Genomic DNA, 27,632 nt, shown 5'->3' with positions numbered 1-27,632 from the left:
TCCTTAATTTTCTTTTGACACTATCAATTATTAAGAGAAGAATGTTGTTAAGCTCCAAATATAATTGTGAATTTGTGTATTTCTCATAGCAGTTCTGTCCGTGTCAATTTCTGCTTTATTTATTTTGAATACTTCTTATTAGGCACATAAATGTTTAGGACTATTATAACCCAAATAGCATAAAAATCTTACATTGCACTTTCATTCTTTCTTCTTGAATGTTTCACTACTGTTGCTATACTTTACTTTTGCATATGCTATAACCCTGACAACCTACATTGTTGTTATTTTTATAATTATACTTTTAAAGATATATATATATGAAAAGTATGTTTTATATTCACCCATGTAGTTACCATTTCCAGTGATCTTCATGTCTTTGTGTATATAAGACCTAGATTTCCAAATGTTACCATCTTCCTGAATACTTCTTGACCAGAAGAGAATTAAGCAACATCTCCCAATGAGAGATTTGCTGTCATCATCTCTGTTCCTCCGTATAAAATGTTTCTCTTTTCTTTGGATGCTTTCAATATTTTTCTCTATCACTGGGTTAGCTGACTATGATTAGTTTCCTTCCTGTTCCCAGATGCTTGAGTTTCATTAGGCTTCTTGAATATGATGGTTTAGTTTTCATCAAATACGAGACACTTTCATCCATTATTTCTCCAAATACTTTTACTGACCTTCCCTCCCTCTCTCTTTCAGAGACTTTTGTATGCATTTTGGGCCAATTCAAATTGTCCTACTAAATCACTAATACTCTGTTCATATTTCTTACTTTCTCTTGGTGTTTCTTTTGGATAGTTTTATTGCTATCCCTTCAGGTTCACTAATCTTTTCTGCAAGGTCTGATATGCCATTAATCCTATTCTGTGAATTTTTCATCTCAGATGTTACAGCTTTCATCTCTAGAAGTTTAATTTGGATCTTTTTTTATATCTTCCATATCTGCTTAACATGTTCAGTATTTCTCCTAGCCTCTTGATTATATGGAATATAATAATAACTAGTGTTTTGATGTCCTTGTCTATTAATTGTACAATAGGTATCACTTCTGAGTTGGTTTCAAATTACTGATTTCTCTCATCATTATTGGACATTTCCCTAATTCTTATCATGCCTGCTAATTTTTCATTTATGCTAGACATTGTGGTTTTTACCTTAATTATTGTCTATTTTTGTTTTCCCATAATTTTCCTTAAATTTATTTTGGGATACAGTCATTTGGAAATAGATTCTTTCTTGTCTTTTTTTTTTTTTTTAAGATTTTACTTATTTATTCATAGAGACACAGAGAGAGAGAGAGGCAGAGACACAGGCAGAGGGAGAAGCAGGCTCCATGCAGAGAGCCCAACGTGGGACTCGATCCAGGGTCTCCAGGATCACGCCCTGGGCTGCAGGCGGCGCTAAAGCGCTGCGCCACCGGGGCTGCCCGATTCTTTCTTGTCTTGTTTGTGGTGGTGGTGGTGGTGGTGGTGTTATTGTTGTAGACAGGCCCAGAGCAGTATTTACTCTAGGACTAATTTTGCCCCACCCTGAGGTAAAATCCTTTTAATGCTTCAATGACTTCTAATGCTTCTAACTCTTCACAATGCCTTGCAAATTATCAAATTCTCCACCTTTAATGGTGGGAACAATAACCATTTCTAGCCCTGTCTGATTCCAGAGGATTTTCTTTTACCCTCTAATGAGTTTGGCTGGTTTTTTCCCCAACTTCAGTAGATTCCTCACATGCATGCACCAATCAGAACTCACCTATTTGCTGGGATCCTCTGCATATCTCTGGAGCCCTCTACCTCTCACCTCTCCTCCTGCAAACTGTGGCCACTTTGTCTCCTTGGACTCTTGGCTATATCTTGTCAACTCTGGGACACAGTTAGGCTATGCCTGTTTTTCATCCCTTCTTCATGGCCTAGAAATGCTTTCCAGGTAGTAAGCCAAAGCAATCACAGGGCTCATCTTGCAGGTTTCAATCCTTCAGGGGTCACTGTTCTTCACTGCTTAATGTACAATATTTTGGAAACTGTTGTTTCTTTTTTCACTTTTTTTGTTGTTTCAGGCAGAAGAGTAAATAAATATGTTCCCCGTTACTCCGATTGAGCCTGCATCAGAAATCATCTTTTATTTTAAACATAGTAAACACAAGTTTTATAACATTTTCAGATAATACCAATACACATAGTCTCTGCAGGTCTGTTTTGTTGTTTATTATTTCTGCCAGATCTTGATCTTGGTGCCTTGTTTTCTTAAGTGCTTGATTATTTCTAACTACCAAAGAAAAATATGAAGAAGGACTTCTGCTTCTGGAAAGATTAGGTATATGCCTTTTCCTTATTCTTCCCACTAATTACAACTAAAAACCCTGGACATTAGATACAAACATTAAAGACTGAAAATTGAAAAGAAGAGAACAGATCATCTATAGATCTTACAATTCAAAGGATAACATAGTAGTGAGTACCTACATTTTCTTTTTGCCTTAATTATCTCACTCTTGGAGCTGAAGAGGCCTGACAAGCTAGAAATGCTAACATGCACAGACAAAAAAAATCTACTCTGTCTTGCTAAAGAATCAAGAAAAGGGCAGCCTATCAAAACACAAACTTTTGGACACTAACCACTCTACTCCCACCAAACACCACAAAAAAGAAAACAAAAAAAAAAAAACAAAAACAAAATCCTGTGGCCCAACGGCAATGACCAAATAACCACCTTCATAAAGCTTTAACAAGGTACTCTACCCCCACCCCCGCCCAATAAGGAAGAGTCAGAGAATACCAAGTATCAAGTGAGAGAATACCAATACCAAGTACAGTCAGAGAGTACCAAACACCAAAACTTTCATCCCCACCAGCTGATAACTAGGCCTTCACTCCCCTACCCCAACCTGGGGATGTCAGCTAAAACCATGCCTACCCAGTAGCAAAGAGGAGCTATATCCCCCTTCACAGGTCAGTGAAAGCCAAATGATTATTATACGGGTTGTTTTTGTATTTTGCATTTTCCTTTCTTATATATTGGTTTCCTTTGTCCCTTTTAGATTTATTTACTTATTTTTATTAGTTTTCCTTTGCATTTGTCTCTTTCAATTTTATCGTATATATTTTATATTATGTTTACCAAGCAAATAAAAAACAAAGCTGTATGAAGACTAGTTATGATGACAGGTATACCCAAAGAGAAATACACTCTTTTCTCTTTTGATCTAAGTGACCTTGAAGTAGTACTCCCAGCCATTTATAGCAAAGTCCCTAATAGTTTCAAAGTTCAACCTCCAACAGTAAAATCCCTAAGATAATTAATCAAAGTACTCAAATAGAAAAATAAGACAAAAAAGCACAAGACAAAGCTCTCTCCTAAAGTAACAAGAATTCTACCTCCAAATGAACTACTAGAATAATGGTATTTCTCACATTCTAAGCCATTCTGTCCCTTTATCAGGAAGTACATGACCTAAAAATCCATATTCTTAAATTATATCCATGCACAACCAGAAAAATCCACAAAACAGTCATGTACAAAGATGTTCATCACCACACTGAGATGTTGAGGAGTTGGAAGCAATGTGGATATCCACTGCTAGAAGAATGAACAAGTAAAATGTAGTGTCTGAAATATTCTAAAATTAGATAGTGACCATAAATACACATTTCGTGAACATACTAAAAATCATTGGATTGTAAACTTTAAAGGGGTAAATTTTATGGTATATGATTTATATCTTCAAAAAACTATTATAGAACATACATAGAGGATGAATATTCTGACATACCATGCAGCAGTCAGAAGCAATGCATTGGAAGTACATAAAACAACACACATAGGTTTTGAAAATACGGTGTCAAGTAAATACAACAATACAGATATATCTTGAAAATATAGTTTTAAATTATCCAATAAAAGAAAATAAGAGAGCGTCATTAATAATGCCCCTTTTTGTGCTCACAAGGTTGGCTATAGTCTCCAGGAAAATCCCCCTCTATTCTACCTTTGTAACCAAGAAAGTGATGGCAACTATAAGGAACCTCTTCTCAAATAACAAAGTATCTCACCTTCTACAAATTAAAGTAAGAGTTCAATGTTGCCTAATGTTATTGTAGGTACCAGAAATACACTCCTCAATTTAATTCAAAGAATCAGAGTCAGAACCAGAAGAGGTATCACCCCTAATTCTGGTACTTCTAAGAAGGATTCCAACAGAAGAATGTACTAGTTCAGGAATTCAGCTAAGGACAGATCCACTTACTCCTCGGTTTATTTCCTGTAGGAAAATGAGATCATTTGGTTGGCTTAAAGGAGGGTCTTAGGGCTAATGGAAGGACAAAATAAGAACAGATATAAAGATCATTCTCTTTCATCTTTGCCATTTTTAATAGTACTTGCTCCCAATATACATTCATTCAATAATTATTTATTGAGGGCAGCCCAGGTGGCACAGCGGTTTAGCGCTGCCTGCAGCCCGGGGTGTGATCCTGGAGACCCAGGATCGAGTCCCACATCGGGCTTCCTGCATGGAGCCTGCTTCTCCCTCTGCCTGTGTCTCTGCCTCTCTCTTCGCTCTCTCTGAATGAATAAATAAATAAATCTAAAAAAAAAAAATTATTTATTGAGCATATACTATATGCTAATAAGCACAATTTGTAGGTACTAGAGACACGTCAGTGAACAAGTAAGAGCCTGTCCTTGCCCTTAAGCAGCTTACACACAGTGAGGAGGAAAAAAACAACAAAACAATTTCAGTATTTATAAATGCCACACAAAAAAAAAAAAGGATTACCAGTTAGAGGACAAAAGACAGGATTATGAGTTAGAGAATAGAGAGAGAAGGGTAAATTGTTTAACTCTGATAATAAGAAAGGGCTCTCTCAGCAGGTGACAATGAGTCAACTATATAAGAAGGAGATGCTAGCCAAGAAATTTGGGGAAACAGATTTCCAAGCAAAAAGAAAATCAAATCCTGAGGCACCTGGGTGGCTCAGTGGTTGAGCATCTGCTTTTCGCTCAGGTCGTGATCCCAGGGCCTTGTGATCCAGTCCCGCATAGGGCTCCCCACAGGGAGTCTGCCTATGTCTCTGCCTCTCTCTGTGTCTCTCATGAATAAATAAATAAAATCTTTTAAAAAAAGAAAAGAAAGAAAAGAAAAGAAAAGAAAAGAAAAGAAAAGAAAAGAAAAGAAAAGGAAAGGAAAGGAAAGAAAAGAAAAGAAAGAAAAGAAAAGAAAGAAAAGAAAAGAAAAAAGGAAAAGGAAAAGGAAAAGGAAAAGGAAAAGAAAAGAAAAGAAAAGAAAAGAAAAGAAAAGAAAAGAAAAGAAAATGCTAAGTCTATAAAAAAACAAGTTTCAAGTGTTAGACAGGAAAAAAAGCCAGTGGAAAGAATGAGAAGAAAAAGTAGAAGTCAGAACTTGAAGCCACGGTAAGGCATTTGAATTTTATTTGGTATATAGTGGGAAGGGAAGGTTTTTCCATGTCTCAAGCAGATCAACATGCTGTAATCTGTATTTCCAATGGCTGACTACTGATGTGGAAGACAGACTACAGGAAGACAAGAGCAGAAAGATGTAAAACAGTGAGGCTATTAAAGTAGCTCAGGCAAGAAATGTTAGGGCTCAGACTACGGTTAAAATCATGGAGGTAGTAAGTCACTGTAAGATCCAGAATATACCTTAGAAGTAGAATAAGATTTCCTAATGGGCTGAACTAAGAGTATAGAGAAGAAAAGAGTAGAAAACTCTAAGTTTCTGGCCTGAGAACTGGATGGATTGTTGATGTCCTATGTTGCAGAGGGAAGGCTTAGAGGAGCAATTTGAGAAAGGGTGTTTATAAATGTTTTTTGAATAAAATATTTTCAGTTTATTTCTTTCAAGTTCATCTGTCAAATTTCTCCAACTAGTTTACAATCCATTTCGTATTTCTTTTGTATTCTTATATGCCTAGCACAGTACTGATACGTATTAAATAGCTGCTAAATATAATTAAATTGCAGTGGCCTTATAAGAAAACATATGAATCAACATTTTCAAACCTTATGTTTAAAAAATCAAATACAGATGTTTTAATCAAAGACACTGCATGTTTAAAATTAAAACACAAATGCTAGAAGCAGGCCTACTAAATATATATTTACGATTTTAAAACACATGCATTGTTGAATGCTCGGTTGCATAAATGAAATTGCTGAAAAAAGTTTTCAAAGGAACCTATATAGATTTTTAGATGTAATGACTTTTAATTAAACTAAACATAAATGAACTACACTTAACATCACATTTTAAATAATTGCTAGTAGAATATGATGAATTTTGAAAGACTGGGACCCTGTCATTGCCACAACAAACATAATAAAGGCAAATCATATCAATGCAAAATTTTGTATCTTCTCTTTTCAATAAGACTGTGACAAAGTTGAATCTAAGCAGCTGGCATTCTTGTAGGTAATTGGTTCTAGTATATTAGCCCCAAGAAAACATTCCCATCATTTCAGAGCCATATCGTGGGCAGAAGCCAGAGAAAACATTTAATTCCTCATTTTATACTTTGTCTATACCTTTTATATATTTTGCCCTTTGACAACTAATTCTCTATTAATTCTAAAAAGTTAAAAACCTATACTATTTTTTAAATTGTACACTTTTCCTTCCAAAATATGCTAGCAAACACATAACAAGAAAACATTTCCAGAAAGGTAGTAGTTCAATTGCCTTAAGTTTATAATTATTAAAACTGCTAGTTAATCATTAAGGCTATAAACCACTGATCTAATACTGAGACTTGCCAGGGCTTACTGACAGATTATCATGAGTAATAAGAGTAACTATAAGGGAGACCAGAAAAGATCTTTTGATAATAACAAAAGCACTAATAGAGCTGCCCTTTATTTAGAGTATGTTGCTCTCCACCTGTTCCCAACAACTCTAACACAAACACAACTAGCAAAATGTATACTCAGAATTGCATAGTACAAACACTATACTGTTTTCTGTTTTGAGACAACTATCAGTAAAAAAAAAACAGAGATGAAGTTTATTTCCATTGGTTTACATACTTCTCTCCCCAGTAAAGTAGAAGGTCCCCTAGAAGCAGAAATTATATGCCTTGCTTATTTTAATGACTACAATTTCACTCACAGTGTCTAACACAGTAGATGTTCAATGGTTCTTATCCTTTTTTTTGTTTGTTTGTAAACCTTGACCCCAACTTGCCAATTCTTGGAAAGGCAAGAATTTTGTCCTGTGGTCACCAGTGACATGTCTCTAAGATGGAGCTACCTCTGAGTCCCCTCCTTGCTTCAAGGTTCAAGTCCCATGTAATTTATGAAACCTTCTGATTGCTTCTGCCCAAAGCTAACTTTCTTTCCTAAGGTTCTTTTTTTTTTAATGCTTTTCTTTTTTTTTTTTTTTTTTTATTTATGATAGTCACTGAGAGAGAGAGAGAGGCAGAGACACAGGCAGAGGGAGAAGCAGGCTCCATGCACCGGGAGCCCGACGTGGGATTCGATCCCGGGTCTCTAGGATCGCGCCCTGGGCCAAAGGCAGGCGCCAAACTGCTGCGCCACCCAGGGATCCCTCTTTCCTAAAGTTCTAAGGACTGTATTGGCTTATCACATAGTGGACATGAATGCACTATCTTGGACTATTAATTACCTCTTTATTTTAAATCCAGATCTAAGGATACCTGTACCCTCAATTACATTCATTTCTAGGACAGAATGATAGTTTATCATTTGTGTCCCAATACCTAGCAAAGCACAGTGCATGCAACAAATATTTATTAATAAAAATAAAGACAAAAATAATAAAGATAATATGAAACCAGTTCTGCATATTCTATCTTGTAACTCCTTTCAAAGGCATGTTAATGCCTTTGAAATTTTCTGATCAAAATAACTAAGAAATGGGTAACTATCACAGCCAAAAATAACAAGATGACATTATTATTGATCAAAGAGTTCTTATTTCATTGTCTCCCAACATTTGGGGGGGGGAGGGGGACTGTGTGTATATATGTATATGTATGAAACCAACCCACAATTACGAAGATATAACAAGAGGTAGAAAGGTAGAAGCATAACCTCCAAAAAATAATTTTTAATATCATGAGCAATAAAAACTAGACAGCATAGTCATGAATATGTCCCCAATTTTTAAACAAGGGTATATAAAATGTAGTGTGAATTTGCATCTATGTTGTGTCTTTATGTATGTACACTGAAAAGTGAAGGGAATAAGAAACACTAAAATGATAATAATGACTACATGGTAAAATTACAGATGTTTTTTACTTTCTTTTTTCTGCTTTTCTGTAATTTCTAAATCAGAAATACGATACCTAAATACAATAAATAATTTTGAAATAAAACCTCCTAACATTTAGAAATATTGTTGTTGATACTATAAACCAACAATTTTAACTTAGTCTAGTAAGCAATACTAATCAAGTTACAGAAGTTATTTCTTAAGACTAAACTCGGTCTCTCTGAAAATATTTAAATCTTTACCTACTCTGCACCAACTACTCTCCTATTACAGAAGTACTTGTATAGTAATAGTATAAATAAAAGGCTCTGTTTAGATAAAGAGAATTAAGCTTACTAGATTACCACTGGTATCCAGAATATATTATGTACAAATTCACTTTCCTTTCAACATAGTCAAAATCTATGTTTAAAAGGCCTTTGATCTCATTAAAATTTTGCAGTTAATGATTTTAAAAAATCCTTAATAAAAGATCAAAATTAAGTTTTGATTCTTGTTGTAAAGGAAAGAAAGGTTCTTCGTCTTGACTACAGTAAATATCAACATAATTTTGTTACTACTATAGTTTTATAAGATCTTACTGCTAGAGGAAACTGAGTAGAGTGTATATGAGATCCCTCTATTATTTCTTACAGCTGCATTGGATATGTATATGATTCCTTCAATAAAGGCTTATTCTTAAAAAATACAATATTTTAAGGGCAATCTCCAACATTGATTATAGCAAACAAAGTCAAAGATCATCTCTCCAGGAATTAATCTAACCAGGCAACACACCAAAAAAAGGTTGTGAAACTCGACTTAGAATTTAAAGATAAGCATATAAATACAGATAGTATTTGGATATTAAAGTATACACCATATGGTAGTATAGAAAAGCATGTGCATGGTTAAAGGGGAAAAGAAAAAAACATTAAAACTCAAATCCATTCTAGTATGCAGAAATATTTTTAAGTTTTTTGAAAAATGAGAACGAAGAGCAGCACCCAGAATAGTTTGATACTCTATCATGATTCTCACAGCATGCTATAATTTATATTCTAGTCCCTTTCAAGCATTATTATTTCTACTGTGACTTCTTCACTAGCAGCAAACTCTGTAAGTATAAGTACTACCTCCATCTTATGTATCAGCAGATAGCACAGTAACGGACATATGGTTAAAAGCAGAGCAAAAATTAAATATTTTATAATTGAAATGAGTTGCTATAAGTAGCACTCTAAGTAGCATTCTGAACTCTATTCCCTTGTCAGAAAATTCAAGACTAATAATTTTTTTAGTTGAATTTTTTAATGTTGCTTATCAACTTTCAAAGATTTTCATATAAATACATTTTTAAATAATGAACTTGGAATTGAAAATTATATAATTATATAATCTTGATTATATATTTACCATATTATATATTTACCATTATATATTACCATAGATTTCATTCCTATAAACTTAGTAATTTAGAAGCCCAGCTAATATGTTACTAAATATACTCAGTATTTGGAGATAGGATCAATGCTGTTTTGATGTTCAAGAATAACGACATCACAAAAGCTCATCCTTAAATCATTTTCCTATAAGAAATGGCAATAGAAGCAAGGCAATGTGCCCTTATTCCTCCTGAAACAAATGGAACTAAGTTATATACGACAGGAATAAACTAGATGGCAACAAGGTTCTTTTAAATATTTAAGACTATCCTTCAAAACAGACACAAGATATTCTGAAATTTAAGTAGCTTTCCTTTCTTTTTTTTTTTTTTTTTTTTAAGGGAACTTGATTTTAAAAAGAAAGATAAAAAAGCCCACAGGAAAACTTCAAAAGCAACAACAACAAAAAGGAATTACTTACCAAATTGGCCATATAAATTGTGAGCAGCCCTCTCCTGCAAATAATTTTTAAAAAAAGAGACAGAGTGAGATTAATAATCAATTTGATTTACTAATCACTTTATCATTTTTTTAGAAATCAAAACAATTATCAGGAGTAGTTGAGAAAAATGGCAGATTACACTGAACTAAGTTTTCAGTACCTTAACAACTGGATCTAAATAGATTCCACAAGTCATTCTGTTCAGTGGTCATTAAACATTCTATTTAGTGGTCATTAATTAAAACCATGCAAAATTACTATTGCCTTGTAATTGTTAACTAAGATTACTGTAGTGATCATTTCATAATATATACCATTAACGAATGATTATGTTGTACACTTGAGAATATTATAATGTCACGTGTCCATTATAGCTTTACTTTAAAAATTACTATTTTCTTATTGTTATATATTCAGAGGAAGAGGAGTATAATTTGCTATTGGTCTACATTTACACTAGAGAATTCTATATTTAATTTAAAAAATCTAAAGAATTCATCTTGTCAAAATGTCAAGGCCAAAACAATGCACATTTAATTGCAAAAAAATCAGGTCTTCTATTTATTTCACACATAACACAACAGTTCATTAGATGTCCTTACAAATCATACTAAATCACCTTGGTTGTAATTTCATTGTTAAGTGAGAAGTTAGGCACTAAGTGAATTTTCTAATGCCAAAGGACAAATGAAAGTTCAATAAACATTCACTTTACAGAAAAATTGCAAATTAATCAAACTTATTAAGTGAGAATTAAGGTAGAAACTCAAAGGATAATTTTATGCCCGTAATCACTTTATTTAACTTATACTGCATGTAAGACCATGAATGAAGCACAACCCATTCTTTAGGAAAGAGGTCTTTAATGTTTTAAGAGTTTAAGGGCAGAGTCAAAATAAACTGAAAATTATAAAAACTTATTTGGAGTTTCAACATTGAACATTTTTAGTACTTAAAAAAAACTGTAAATAAAACAAGTACCAATATCAAATCAAGTTCATTTAAATTGCATGCCACAGTCTTAACATTAACATTGTCAATAAAATCTTGAAGTCAAAATCCAGTCACACATAATCTTGATTGTTCACTATTTAAAATGGCTTAATAAATTTCTAATATCATTAAAGCCACATGGAGGCAGTATGATTTAACTGAACAACTAAAGTTTGAAAATCAGGGTTTCATTTAACTTTAATTCTCTGGTTCTCTGTAATTTAATTTTGTCATAAGAATGAGGGAACAAGACTGGTTACCTAACTTACATCTTTAAACATAAAAAACAATTAAAGGAAAAAAACATACATTTATCACCAACATATAAACATAACATTGGACCTACTCTGGTTGAAGAGGGGAAGGAGGTCTAGACAAACCCATGGAACCAAAGCCCGCAGGCAATGACCCTGCTCAGCAGGTCCTAATGTTCCCAGCAAAACAAGAAAATTCTATTGCTCATCTAAAAAAGATTTTAAAAATCACTAATAAGATGATCTTTTAGCTTTCTTGTCTATGATTTGTATAAATGAATTGAAATTGTTCTTAACTAATCTTTACCGATCTTATTAATTCCTACCAAATTCTAAATCAATGCTCTAATAGTACTTATTTTAAGTAAGTTATAGAAAAGTTAGAGTAATATCTGTATCCAAGAGTCACACATACAAAGAAAGTTAAATCCTTCTTAAGTGATACCTATTCTTACCAAAAGCTGGTATGAAGAAAGAAAACAATACACTTAATTACAAAACCAAAAGTGTCTCTGCAATTTCAGTGGTAGTACCCAATGATACATTTCCTTATGAAGTGAACTACTGTATTTGTTCCACTAATCTATTTCCATCTCTAAAATTCAACAAATTATCTACCTGATAATGTAACTGTTTATCTTTAACTACCAAAGATTATTTTGTTTACCTTCACATTTTCACATACCCCCAATAGTATCTGGTATCTAATAGGCATTAAATAAATATTGAATTACTAGACAAAGTGTTACTAGGAACCCAGCCCTATAAAAAGGAATATATTAGAGACATACAGAAACATAATCACAAAAGATAGCCATTAGACAGGAGGGAAAATTAGTGATAGCAATTTATTAGCCAACAAAGATGTGATTAGATTATTTACATTTGCATAAAACAATCTACAAGGTATTATAAATATTTGAAATCAGATTTTATCCTCAATAGTCCTGTGATGTGTAATGTAGATACTATTATCCTTTACTAAAAACCAAGAAACAGAAAAGTGGTTTCCTTACAAATACAAATATCACAAAGACAAGTAGGAGTTAGGAGTCAGTTTCATGTTCTTTCCAAAATACTGCTTCTATGGCAGAAAAACTGTCTATTACTAACTTACCTTTAAATTCTGCAATGACTTGTTTAATACAGTAACCTAACGGGCTTCTGCGCTTCAAGAATGAGTAAAGCCCTGACATACTCTTACTACTGAGAAAAAGCAGAGGATGTATTGTTATTAAATTACAACCTATCCTGGTCTCAAGTTTCAAATTATTGTTCTTAAATAATGAGGAAGAACGCCTCTTTCCTAGCTTTACCTGAATTCCAACCCAGAACTAATAGCCTCACGAATTAAAAGACAGTATCTGTGAAGAACACAATATGCTGTATTATACAGCAGACTCTTTTTGTAGGTTTCCCTGGTGTGGTGTCTTCAACTTCAGCTCTAATGTCAATTTGGGAGGTGCAGAATATCAGAATATTGATTTAGTTTACCACTTCTCCAGATATGTTCTGTATCACAAGAAACCGGTAACTCAATCAAATGCCATTTTATTATTTATCATTTGACTATATTCTAGCCAAGATCTGAAGACAAACAGGTTGCTCCCTTCTTAGTGGAATAAATTCTCCCTGGACACCAGATGACAATAGTGATGGGGAAGGAGAGGTGCCAGTAAGAACAAAAGGTGGCCCAGGCTAAACTAAGAAGGACTAGGGCCAAGAAGAATAACTTTTTAAAGGTCACAGGAGATGATGATACACAAATACTCGGGTTCTTTTGGAAATCACTGGATAGGGAGATGGGTGGAGCTCAGTGAATCGCAAATACACTTTTTCCTTTTTTTTGGATACAAGAAGGGGTGAAGTTCTTCAACTTGCAGGCAAAATTTAAGGGGGTGTGCACAGCAAGGGGTACTACTTTAAAAAGTAGTAAGAACCACTGTTTAAGCACTCTATGTAATAAGAGTATCATTCTTCCCAAAGGAAAACATTAAAATTATTAAATTTTCCTGACACTTCGGGAGATTAAAAGGTATCCTCACAGTCTGCTGAAAGTCTAAATTTCATTATCTTCTAACAACATTATTGTATCTGATTAGATGGACAGTAATGGTCTTTTTCTTTTTCTGGAAACCTTAGTAGATATATTCTTTGGCTAACATTCTGAAACTGTTGAATGATATTGTATATACCATATTTCATAACTAAGGTTATTAGAGAGTATAGCAGGCATGGTATAACTTAAATGTTTATATATTTAAATTCTAAATGTTTATATATTCTTTCTCCCTCCCTTTCTCCCCCACGTCCTCTTTCTCTCTTATAAATATATATATTGTACAAAAATATACGTTTTTGGTATTCTATGAAAAGGGGGGATTACAAATTAAAGAAAAAGTGGAAGTTCCTATCAACTGTAATGGCTTACTAAGAGATGCTATTTAATCATCTCAGAAAGTCTTTCATAATGGAATAAATATTCATCTGCCAGAATGTCTAAGAACACTATAAAACTACTGCCTTAAAGTTCAGGAACAGATAAAGTAAGAGCAAGAGTTTACTATCATAAACTATTATATACAGCAGATAATACAGAGTAAACTTTTCAGAAGACTATGAGGTAATTTAAATTTTTTTCCTGTGATGAGAACAAAATACTGAAACATGAAGATGTCAAGAACTTATAAAACCAAATTCATGGTATTTTATTCACATATCAGAGTTCATTCATTTTGGTCACATCTGCCTGGAAGTTTCATAAACACAACAGTATAATTTACCAATTCAACCCATGAATATGCTTAGAATAAATATGCAATTTTTGATATTTAAATCCATGCCCATGTTTGAGCACCCCACAATTTTAACTTATCTAAACTAATACTAAATATCAAAGCAAATTCCATAGCAATTCTACAAAACAAAATCCATCAGAACAACTTTCTGAACCACAAACAAAATACTTCCTAGAAAAAGAAAGAGAAGACTAGTTCTTAACAGCCCACCTAAGGATAAAGTAGATGTTACAACGCTACCTGCTGAGTTACTATGATCACAGTTCTTTGTGGCACAAATTTTTTAAGCAACCCTGGAAACAACTTCAAAGTTTTCTCAGAATCCCATAGTGATATGATTAAGATTTAAGTAAATTACCCTCTTACAAAGTGTCAGGAACGAGCTGGCACAGCATGCCTAATTCTGTAAAAGGAGCAAAGGGAGACTGGGAAAGACGGATGGTTGGAAGGATGGATGGATGGATGGGTTAGAGAGAGTTGGAGAAAAAAAGCAGCAGGAAGGAAGGAAAGTAAAACCAGTGTAGATGAAGACATACGTATGAAGATAGCTAGATCTCTACTTATACTTCTGTATCTATATATGTTCATTATACATACATGTATATGTGCATCACTACACTATATGTTCTTACCTCATTAAATGCTTTGGAAAAACTGATTACACAATTGAGTATGAAATCTATAATCTCTGAGTAAAGATTTCACTATTAAATAAAGTTTTAGAGATTTAATTAGAACAACCATTACTTGCTAATTTGAAGAAGGAGAAATAAAACACTGCTCATTTCCATATTCTGCATCTTCCAATCTACTACTGATTTTATTAAAAAAGTATGAACTGGGGATCCCTGGGTAGCTCACAGCTTAGCTCCTGCCTTCGGCCCAGGGCATGATGCTGGATTCCCTGGATCGAGTCCCGCATCAAGCTCCCTGCATGGAGCCTGCTTCTCCCTCTGCCTGTGTCTCTGCCTCTGTGTGTTTGTGTGTGTGTGTGTGTGTGTGTGTGTGTGTGTGTGTGTCTCGTGAATAAATAAAAATTAAAATCTTAAAAAAGAATTACAAGGCACATCAAAATGCAAAAAACACAATTTGAAGAGACAGAGCAAGCATCATAAGGAGACACAGCAGAGATGTTGGAATTATCAGACCAGGAATTTAAAATTAAAGCAATGATTAATATGCTAAGAACTCTACTGGATAAAGTTGATAGCCTATGGGAACAGATGATCAAGATAAACAGAGATGAAAATCCTAAGAACCACAAAGAAAAGGAACTACAGCAGAAATGAAGAATGCCTTTGATGTAATCACTAGTAAACTGGTCACAGCTGAGGAAAGAAGCTCTGAGCGAGAGGATATATTTCTAGAATCCTTGAAAACTGTAAACAAAAAGAACAAAGACTGGAAAGAAAAAACAATATAGAATATTCAAGGCCTGTGTGCAATAACTACAAAAGGTATAACATACACATAATGGGAACAGCTAAAAGAGAAAAATGAACAGAAGAAATATTTAAAACAATCATGACTGAGAATTTTCCTAAATTAATGTCAAACACTGAACCACAAATCAAAAAAGCTCAGAAAACACCAAACAGGATAAATGCCAAAAACAAGAACAAAAAGTGACACCTAGGAATATTTTATTAAAACTATAGAAAATCAGGGATCCCTGGGTGGCGCAGCGGTTTGGCGCCTGCCTTTGGCCCAGGGCGCGATCCTGGAGACCCGGGATCGAATCCCACGTCGGGCTCCCAGTGCATGGAGCCTGCTTCTCCCTCTGCCTGTGTCTCTGCCTCTCTCTCTCTCTCTCTCTCTCTGTGACTATCATAAATAAATAAAAAATTAAAAAAAAAAAAAAAAAACTATAGAAAATCAGGGGCTCCTGAGTAGCTCAGTCAGTTAAGTATCTGCCTTTGGCTCAGGTAATAATCTCAGGGTCCTGGGATCAAGCACTGCATTTGCATCCAGCTCTGGCTCCCTGCTCAGCTGGAGGTCTCCTTGTCCCTCTTCCCCTCCCCCTGCTTGTGTGTGTTTGCTCGCGCTCTCTCTCTCTCTTTGAAACAAATAAAATCTTTTAACAAATGTAAAAAAAAAAATTTTTTTTAACCCTATAGAAAATCAAACATAAAGAAAAACTGAGAAAGAAGCCAGAGGAAAATAAAGGAACCTTACCTATAAAGGAACACCTTACCTATAAAGGAACAAAGATAATTGTATCCAACTTCTGAGAAACCATGCAAACAAGGGAGTGGAGCGAAATATTTAGTGTTGAGAGGAAAAAACCCGCACCAAATTAGAATTCTGTACCCTGAGAAATCATCCTTCAAAAGTGAAGGACACATAAAGACTTTACCAAACAAAAACTGAGAATATTTGTTGCCAGTGGACCTGCTCTGCAAGAAATGTTAAATGTTCTCTAAAGAGAAAGAAAATAATACAGATCAGAATCTCATCTACATAAAGAAAAGAACATTAAAGTAAAAATAAATGAAGGTAAATAAAAATTTTTGTTTTTCTTAAGTGTTCTAACAGATAACAGTTCATGCAAAATAATAATGTAATGATATAATACAAGCAACCACCTAATTGATTGAATGTGCTATTGTATATATATAGTGGGGTGTCATGCATACTTATATGTAAGTGAATGACAGCAATGATATAAGGGACAGGAAGAAGGAATTAGGATGACATTCTTATCCTAAGGTATATTCACTACCTATGAAGGGGTATAGTATTAACTGAAAGTAAACTAGGATTACTTGTAAATGTATATTACAAAACTAGGGCAATCACTAAAAAAAAAAAAGTATAACTGATATACTAAGACAGAAGAGAAAAATGGAACCACCTAAAATGTTCAGTTAAAACCACAAAAAGCAGAATAATAGTACCAAATCAAAACAAAGAACAAGGGAACAAAGAGAAAACAGTAATGAATGTAGTAGACATTATTCCAAATATATCCATAATCATTTTTTAAAAGTTTTATTTATTTATTCATGGAGACACAGAGAGAGACAGACAGACAGACAGACAGAGGGAGAAGCAGGCTCCATGCAGGGAGCCCGACGTGAGACTCAATCCAGGATCACACCCAGGGCTAAAGGCAGCGCTAAACTGCTAAACCACTGGGGCTGCCCTCAATAATTACTTTGAATGTCAATAGTCTAACTATACCAATTAACGCACAGAGACTGTCAGAGTTGATCAAAAAACACGACCCAACTATATGTTGTCTATAAAAAATCATTATAAAGACATCTGCAGATTAAAATAAAAAAGCACGTTAAGAAATGCCCTACAACATATACCATCAAGAAAATGTAAATTAAAACAATGAGATCTTACCACACACCTATTAGAATGGCCAGAATGCAGAACACTGACAACACAAAATGCTGGCAACAATGTGGACCCCCAGGAATTCTCATTCATTGCTGGAGGGTATGCAAACTTGTATAGCCACTTAGGTTAACCGTTTGATGTTTTCTTATGAAATTTAACATACTCTTAACATATGATACAGCAATCATACCCCTTGGGAATTACCCAAAGGGGCTGAAAACATAGCTACACAAAAACCCATGCATGGATACTCCTAATTGTCAAAACTTGGAAATAACCAAGATGTCCTCCAGTAGGGCAGCCTGTGGTGCATCCAGACAGTGGAATATATATTATTCAGCACTAAAAAGAAATAATCTATCAAGCCATGTAAAGGCATAGACAAAACTTAAAGGCATATTACTAAGTAATAGAAGCCAATCTGAAAAGCTTACATACTGTATGATTTTAACTATATGACAATCTGACAAAGGTAAAACCATAAGACAGTAAAAAAATGAGTAAGTTAACAAGGGTTGGGAGGGGCGGGAGGATGAATAGCCAAGCACAGAGGATTCTTAGGACAGTGAAATTTTCTGCATAATACTGAAATGGCCAAAACATATCAATGTAAAAACTGTTGACTATAATTAAGGGCTTTAGTTTAGCTGACAATAATGTCAATTTCCTGGTTTTATATTATACTATAGTTACATAAGATGCAATGATATCATTGGGGGGAAACTAGGTTATGGTTCCAAGTGACTCTATGTATTATTTGTGTGATTTTCTATAATAATGTCAAAGTTAAAAGTAAAAAAAAAAAATAATACACCAGACCACACAGTGACAAACATAACACAAAATAATACGGTAGAACTAAACCAAATATATCAGTTGTATAAATAAATATATGGACTTAATTTACATATTAAAATAAACTTACATATTAACTTACATATTAAAATAAAATGATTTTTTTTTCAGATTGGCTCTCCAAGTATAACCAAAGTTTATGTGGCATGTGGGGGAGATATATCAACTATTTCAGGAAGATGAAGACATACTAGGCAAATGCAAGCAAAAATAAAGAAAGATAACTAAAAATTTGGAACTCAAGCCAAAATACATTAAATGAAATAAAGACCTACATTTTAATGCTAGAAACTGTACCTCAAATTAAAGATACAACCTAAAACCATATTCAATAGCATAGATCTTATGGCTATTTGCCCAACTTTGAACTACCAATAAAAGTCAATGTACTTCTTTTTCAAATGTTCATAAAAGTCACAAAAATCGAGCATAAATTCAGCCACAAGGAAAACTAAGTTTCATACAGAGAAAAAACAATGAATAACATTCTCAGATAAGAATGCAATAAAACTGGAAATTAATAACAAAGGGGCCATTCCATTTTTCTCTACTAAATAATTCTTATATTAAAAGAGAAATAGAGGGCAGCCTGGGTGGCTCAGTGGTTTGGCGCCTGCCTTCGGCCCGGGGTGTGATCCTGGAGATCCTGGATCCTGGATCCTTTCTCCCTCTGCCTGTGTCTCCCTCTCTCTCTCTGTGTCTCTCATGAATAAATAAAATATTTAAAAAAAAAAAAAAAGAGAAATAGAAACTAAAATTGCAGAATTTCTCAAAAATGATGATAATGAAAGTACTACATATCAGAACATATATAAATAAAGCACTTACCAAAAGAAAATTCTGCCTCAAATACTTATATCAATAAAACTTGGGATCCCGGGATGGCTCAGCGGTTTAGTGCCTGCCTTTGGCCCAGGACGTGGTCCTGGAGTCCCAGGATTGAGTCCCACATCAGGCTCCCTATGTGGAACCTGCTTCTCTCTCTGCCTTCTCTCTCTGCCTATGTGTCTCTGCCTCTCTCTCTGTGTCTCTCATGAATAAATAAATAAAATCTTTAAAAAAATAGGGCAGCCCTGGTGGCTCAGCGGTTTAGCACCACCTTCAGTCCAGGATGTGATCCTGGAGTCCTGGGATCCAGTCCCACGTCAGGCTCCCTGCATGGAGCCTGCTTCTCCTTCTGCCTATGTCTCTGCCTCTCTCTCTCTCTCTCTCTGTCTCTCATGAATAAATAAATAAAATCTAAAAAAAAAAAAAAAATTTTTTTAATAAAATAAAACTTAAAGAATGAAAAGAAATAAGTAGCAAATTAAAAGGCTTCTAAAAGAAAAGCAAATTAATCAAAAGAAAGTAGAAGGAAGGGGGAAAAAACAATAAAAACAAGAATTAGGAAACCAAAAAACAGAACTAATAAATATGATGACTTGTTGGAAAAAAGAAAAAAATAATCAACAAAATTACTACCTAACTTAATTAAAAAAGGGAAATGGCACAATCACACAAAATAAATACATTGAAAAGTCACCACTGAAAACAAAATTCAATCAAATTGTAAGACTACTCTGTACAACTCCATGTTAATATAAGAATCCTTATAAAATAGATACTTTCTGGGAAACAGACAGAACTTTCTAGCTGTTAGAGAAAGTTACTGAACCTCTCTATTGAGTGAGCTCAAAGTTTAAATAGATCAATTCCATAGAGGAAACTGATAACTTTCTAAGAACTACCACCCCCAGAAGAGTCACCACGCCCAGATTTTACATGGGCCAAATACTCAAAGGTCTGAAAACTCATTGCTACTTAAACTAATCCAGATCAAGAAAAAAAAGAAGGTAAAGTTCTGAACTACTTTATAAAGTAAATGACACTCAAACCTGATAAAGAATACATACAGACACACACACAAACATATAACAACGAGCCAATTCACAAATAATGATACCATGATCAACTCAGGTTCACTCTAGCAAAGCGAGGACTGTGGAATGTCAAAAAATCCACTCAGCTAATTCTCTCAAAATAATAGGTTTACTGAACCTATTTGATCTAGTGATTACCACTTTAATCACATATACAAAGTTGCTATTACTTGGAACTATGGGTCTCCTGATGGCCTCAGCATCATCTATGAAGTATATGCTTACCAAGTGTTCAATCTTAATATAATCAAGTTTTCAGACCGAACTTCAGTTTACAGTAATACAAGTTAAGTGAACCAATTAAACAATTCCATGAGGAAAAAATTCAGACAAAACCAGAAAAGTTTTACATGCAAGATAACTGGCCTGGTCACATCAATAAATCAATGCTATGTGGGGAAAGTGGGGAGATAAAGCTAGATTAAAAGAAAATAAGGAAACATAATACCATACAAAATTTTGATTAGAGTGTGGTTCAAAAAAACAGTGATAAAAGTATTTTTAAGGCACTATGGACTAGATGGTATTAGGGAATGATAGTTAATTTTCTTACATGTGAGAATAGTGTAATTACACAGAAAAATATCCTTATTTTAAAATATGCATGAAGTATTTAGAAGTGTCAAGATGTTTACAATGGTTCTCATACACACACACAACCACACATACATATAAGCAGTTACAAGTAAGTAAAAATAACAAAATCTTAACAACTGTTGACTCTAGGTGGTTACACAAGTGTTCAATTTCAACATTTTCTGTTGAAGGGTAGGTAAATAATTTCAAAATGCTCTTATTGCTCAAGTGCCAAAAATAAATAAATCAGAGCAAACTTGGTTTAAAGTACCCTTAAAGTTTCATGTATGGGTTACATATTTTGAAATCATATTTCTAAAACAAATGTTCACATTTTTAAAAGAATCGGGAGGTTAACAATTAACAGAATAACTCTCTCATTGTTTATGGGCAAAAATTAATAACAGTTAACACAACATTTACTATGTGTCAGGCACTGTTCTAAGCATTTTATGTATATTAATTCCTTTAATTCTCAGAACAACCATGTGACAGATTATCACTCTCTCCATTTTTCAGGTAAAGAATAAGTCGTAACACAATAAGTACCAGAGCCAGTTACCTCAGTCAGAAAGTACAGCTCCAGAATCTACACTCTTAATACACAGTACTATTCTGTACTGTACCCTCAGGTGAGATATCCTATGTTTCTAGCAATATTGACTTGATGATGCTGGGGTAATAATATCCACCAGTCCTGTGATTTTAGTAATATTAATAATCCAATTATATTAAGATACAAGCAAAGAACCAGAAGTCCAGACAGCAAAAATTTAGGCACTATTACAATACATAAATAAGTAGGCATTAAAAGTGGCTTCAGGTGGTTTAAGTAAATATTTGGTTACCTGATAAGATCCATCTATACTCCTACTATGGGATAAGTGATTATAATGAATTTCTTCATAGGATGATGACTCAATCTTGATTAATATGTTACCCTTTGATTAAAATATGACCCCAGGCAGCCCCGGTGGCTTAGCAGTTTATCGCCGCCTTCGGCTGAGTTGTGATCCTGGAGACCGGGGATCCAGTCCCACATCGAGTCCCTGCATGGAGCCTGCTTCTCCCTCTGCCTGTGTCTCTGCCTCTCTCTGTGTGTGTGTGTGTGTGTGTGTGTGTGTGTGTGTGTGTGTGTGTGTGTGTGTGTCTCATGGATAAATAAATAAAATTAAAAAAACAAAAAACAAAAAACAAAAACATGACCCCATCTGGACTCTCTGGGATAGAGATGGAATCAAAGCAGGTCCCAGCAATGAAAATGATTATTTACAAAATGGCAAAAATTATTTTTTTTAAAAAAAACTTTGTTTATTTATTCTTGAGAGACACAGAGAAAGGCAGAAACATAGGCAGAAGGAGAAGCAGGCTCCCCGCAAGGAGCCTGATGCAGGACTCAATCCCAGACTCTGAGATCACGCCTTGAGCTGAAGGCAGATGTTCAACCACTGAGCCACCCAGGCATCCCAGCAAAAATTCTTTTATGAAAAAGTTTTACCTTCAGCTATTTACATGACTGAATAATTTACATAACAGTTTGTAGCATTTTATAGAAATCTTATTATGTTACATGAAACATTTTCAGCTTTATGTAAACGAAAATATTTTTTTAAATGAGAAGACACCTTAAAAATAATAATTAACAGAGGTCACTCAATGAGCTTGAAGCAAATTACAGATGTAGATGAGGAGAGAAACCTACTGTTAATTTTCCTAGGTGTGATAATGATATTGTAATTCTGAAAAAGATCTTTAGATTTGTGTATGTCATGTCTTAGGCACATTCGAGAACTCTCTAATTTTTTAGTAAACAAAGACCAAAGGGTACTGTTGTTCTATAAAGCAAATCTTTATATTTTTACAGGCTTAATAAACATGAATACTAATATTAATATAAAATTAAATTCTCCATCAAATATTTGTAAGACTAAAAACATATGTGAAAATACTTCTCATCCCCAGACTACAATAAACAGTTGTTTAAAAAAATTTTAGTTGGAGTGGAGGACAGCAAATCAGTTCTCTTAAATATATAGATATATAAAATTTTACCTGCTTTTTCTTTCAATTAGAATGGCCACATAAGATGCTGGCAAAGCGGCACCAAAGCCAGGACTCCAAGAGTAGAATTTTCCAAGTATCCTCCTGAAATTCAAATTTGGAATGTTTGCATGAAATTTCTATTGTGTTAATTCAGTTATTACGAATAGAAGTTCCGCTTCTATGTCCACCCTCTACCTAATGTCCCACAGCACCTCAAATTCAACATGTTCATAACCAAACTCATTAGCGCACTTTCCTGTCCCCATGAACTTGCTCTCACTCTTCTATTTTCCTAAGTGAATGGGATCAAAACTACCTACCCATCAGGTGTGATGCTTTGAGACATCCATAGCTTCTCCTTTCCCTTTTCTCTACATGTTAAATCATCCTCTTGAATTTTTCCATACACAATTTATCCTTCAAATTCCTCTCCAACCTGCTACCCCCCTACCCCTTGCTCAGTTAAGTCCCTCACCATTTCTTATTCTGGTTGTTACAACAGCAAGCTAACAAGTATCTCTCCTTCCAATAGTTTAGTCAATCATATTCATTCAGACATTCCCTGAATCCAATATTACTCACTATGCAAAACCTCTATGTTCTCTGTTGCCTTATCTACCAAATGGGAATAATATTATTACCGATCTCATACAGCACCATACATGGCACATAGAAAGTGCAAGAAAAATGTTAACTGTTGTTATGACTACTATTATGTCTTACCCCATGAAAAATATTCAACAACTGTCTCCCCTTCTTTGCTTCTACAATCCTTGGTAACTTTTCCTTACAGTAGTTACTAAAGAATTTTATATTTTTTAATTTTGGGTATAAAATCATTTTCCACTTACTAGAATATGTCCCTTTAAAGTAAGAATCTACATAGTGTCTCACTCACTAGAAATGGCCATTAGCTGCTTGGGTTTTTAAAGAGACCAAAAAAAAGATATTTGGAAATGTTAGCAAGATTTTTTTTCTTTCAAAGACAATATGAGGGATGCCTGGGTGGCTCAGCTGTTGAGCATCTACCTTTGGCTCAGGGCATGATCCTGAGGTCCCGGGATTCAGTCCCACATCAGGCTCCCTGCATGAAGCCTGCTTCTCCCTCTGCCTCTGTCTCTGCCTTTCTCTCTGTATCTCTCATGAATAATTAAATAAAATATTTTAAAAAGAGAGAGAGAGAGACAACATGATCCTAAGACAGGGAGAAGCAGCACATAAAATTTGCAATTATCTGAACAAAGTTGGCTGTTAAATAACACGTTATAAGAAAAAATGTATGAACATATACATAAGGATTAAGAATCACTGGTGAAATTATATTTTTAACTGAAGCTTAGCTTTAGAAGAATTAGAAAAACTACAGAACATGGGTATTTCTAAAATGAACATCAGAAACCTTCAGCCTGAGAAAACCAAAAGTGATTCTCCCTCCAAAATAAAATACACAAAGGCCCTAAGAAGTTACTGAATTAAAGAAAAATAACTCAAGGCATCATTTACATGAGGAACATAGGTGTTATTATAAGTATTTTAACTATAAATTCAATGTGCTTTGCACTTCTACAATTTACCAAACAGGTTCACAGAACATAAAGAAATATGCTACCAAAGCAACTTATGATCATTGCAATATTTTAAAACCTAATTATCTTAAAACTTGATTTTTAGTGTGTGAAAAGTATTAGAAACTTTCCAGAGAACATATGACAGAGTTTCCTACAAACATTTTCAAGTTAAAGGCATGATTTTTCTCAGTAGTATAAACCTTATCATTTATTTTCTGCATAATCTAAAAGTTTATAATTATTAGTGTATTGAGGGAAAAAAAATCTGTAAAAGACATCTGAAAATTATCTTTTTAATTGTAGTTAATGTATACCCCCAGAATTGCTCTGAGCAACGTGAATATGAGAAAAATATAAATTTATATTTCAGTTTGACAGATTTAAGAAAAACCCTAGTTTGGATTTTCAACAATCACTGGGGATAAAGATAAGAAGTAAATATATAATCAACATGCTAGGTATATCACAGCACTAAAAACTGAATTTTAACTGCATCTAAATCATAGAAAGTATGTGACATAGATAATCAAGACTTAATCAGACCAAAAGTTTCATCACTAGGATAAGCCAGAAGTTATTTACTGTTTTACATATAAATACAAGCATTTTATACTCCCTCTGAAGTCTATTCACTGCATCTGGACCTCACCTATATCATAGACAGCTGCTTTGAATTCCTGATCCATGAAACTGAAAAGTTAAGAAATCCTAATCAACAACTTGGTAAATACAGTAGGCCTCAGAAAACACATGATATACCAAAGCACTTTTGCTATATAATCATTACAATAATTTGAGGTTTATATTACATCTTTAGACCAAGAGGCCCACAACTCCTGTTTTAACAAGGTTTCTTTGAGATAAATAAATGTAATCCAAGAGAGAAAAATATATACAAGCAATGACCTGCACAACATTGGTAAAAACATCCATTTGTTTCAGTTTCAACAAAGGAACACATATTAATCTCCAGTGGTGATTATGAATACCAACCTTAAAATGCAAAAGAAAGCCATATACAAGGCCCCATTAGCAGTCAGAAATGAAGCAGATTGTAGGATCTCAGGGAGTAGTTTGTGTAAATAATAGTCTAATTTTCGTTTCCGGAGAATTGCTGCAATCTGGAAAGAGAAAGGCTTTTTTGTTTAATTCAACCAACGTTTCCCACTTAAATTTGCTTTTAGGTGAAAGGTACTGAATAATAGCATATTTTAAAAGTAAAGCTAAAACTGGTATTTAAAAAAAAACTGGTATTTTACTGGCTCCTTTACAAAAAGATAATTTCTGGGAAAAAAAAAAGAAAACACTTTAATTTATTGAAGATCTAATGGGTAAAATACACACCAAGAAATTACAATATAGGTCATAAAGAATAACTTCTAAACGTTGTGGTAAATATTTATAATGCCTTGAAAGCAGTTTTAAACTGAATAATGGAATACATTTTTAAGTGGAAAAAATAAAGCACAATTCAAATAGAAATTGAATGCCAAAACAAAATTATTTTACAGTTATTATCAGCCTGGATATTCTCAGTGATAGAAACCAAAGAAATTCATTCAAGTATCTAAACACAACTACTGTGTGACAAAACCATGCAACAAATACAAAAAGTAAAAAATAAAAGTAATGATTTCTGGCCCACTGGAGCCCATTAAAAAAAAAAAAAAAAAAGTCCTGAAAAACAGACTGAGAATCTAGTCTACTATTCTACAATAGACTGATGCCATGATGTTATCAGAACACAGAAACAGGAACAAGCCATCTGCACAGAGGATGTGTGCAGAATCCTGTACAGAAGTTTGTCACAAAAATATTTCATAGAGTATCATCCTATAAGTTTTCATGACTTATCTTTTAAATTTAGATTGAAAATATATTTGGGGCACCTGGGTGGCTCAGTCGATTAAGCATCTGCCTTCAGCTCAGGTCATGATCCCAGGGGGCTAGGAGCAAGTCCCACATCGGGCTCCCTGCTCGGCGGGAGGGATTCTGCCCTCTGCCCCTCCCCCACCCTCGTGCAAGTGCTCACACTTGCTCTCACGCATGTGTGCAGAAAATGAATAAATAAAATCATATATATGTGTATATTATATATACACATACATAAATATGTGTGTGTGTGTAGGCAGAATTGTGAAAGGGATATGAGCTATATTTGGAAAAACAGAATTTTCACAGGCCACCTGGAAAAAATATTTTTCCATCATGATAAAACAATGTATCAAAGGAACAAAAGTTAAAACCACATAATTAGGGAATAAGGGAGGAGTTGTAAGAAAGGGCAAGACTGACTTGAAAGAAGACTAGAGAACTCTCTGTTTACTCCCACGTAACACTTTTCCTAAGGTCCATGATTAACAAATCTAATGGCCTCTTCTCAGTTCTTTTCTTACTCCATCCCTTTGAAAACTCTGAAACAGATCATCTCCTACTTCATTCAATTAAACTGTTACTAAGAATTGTGCCATACACAGAAAAAACAATGATGAATAAAATCTAATCTCTGCCTTCAAGGAATATAAAATCTTGATAAACAAGACACTATAATATCGTGAAAAGCTAGACTAGAGGAAAAAGAAACTGCTATAGAAATATACATTGGGGAGGATCCCTGAGTGGCTCAGCGGTTTGGTGCCTGCCTTTGGGCCAGGGCTTGGTCCTGGAGTCCCGGGATCGAGTCCCACGTCGGGCTCCTGGCATGGAGTCTGCTTCTCCCAATGCCTATATCTCTGCCTCTCTCTCTCTCTCTATCACGAATATATAAATTTAAAAAATCTTAAAAAAAAAAAAGAAATATACATTGGGGAATGACCAAAGGGGGATAGGACTGGGCAGGTGATGATGTCTGGAAGGTATCACTGATCTTTCTAAGATGAATCTTGATAAATAGGTGGAATTTTGACAGGAGAGGTTTCTATAGTTTCCCTGACAATGCATTCTTTTCATTTTCCCATCATATCTCTAAATGTGTTTCCGTTGTTGGCATTTCTTCCTCAGATTGCTACTCATTCCCACATAGGTTCTGTCCCATGGCATCATCTATCATTTCAAAGTAGGAATTCTTATAACTCCAACCTCTTCCCTAAATTCTTAATCCATCTTTCAAATAACTATTGGATGCATCGAGAAATATGTAGCACAGACATTAAAAA

The 27,632-nt window shown here is 34.2% G+C and overlaps 1 protein-coding gene across 5 annotated transcripts in view; it reads right to left on the bottom strand.

Annotated features, from left to right (window-relative positions):
* Window positions 1-27,632, bottom strand: part of TMEM135 (transmembrane protein 135) — a 292,950-nt gene that overhangs the window by 185,591 nt on the left and 79,727 nt on the right. For all 5 annotated transcript variants that reach the window (XM_077867364.1, XM_077867365.1, XM_077867366.1 and 2 more), the window contains 3 exons: window positions 25,471-25,598; window positions 22,919-23,011; window positions 10,100-10,133 (listed from right to left, as the gene is read on the bottom strand). In XM_077867364.1, coding sequence (XP_077723490.1) covers window positions 10,100-10,133; window positions 22,919-23,011; window positions 25,471-25,598 — 255 coding nt within the window. The remainder of the gene's footprint in view (window positions 1-10,099; window positions 10,134-22,918; window positions 23,012-25,470; window positions 25,599-27,632) is intronic.

Source organism: Canis aureus, chromosome 23 (assembly GCF_053574225.1).
Source record: "Canis aureus isolate CA01 chromosome 23, VMU_Caureus_v.1.0, whole genome shotgun sequence".
Classification (NCBI taxonomy): domain Eukaryota; kingdom Metazoa; phylum Chordata; class Mammalia; order Carnivora; family Canidae; genus Canis; species Canis aureus.
The sequence above is the reverse complement of the archived record's forward strand: the minus strand, read 5'-3'. Positions and strand labels throughout refer to the sequence as shown.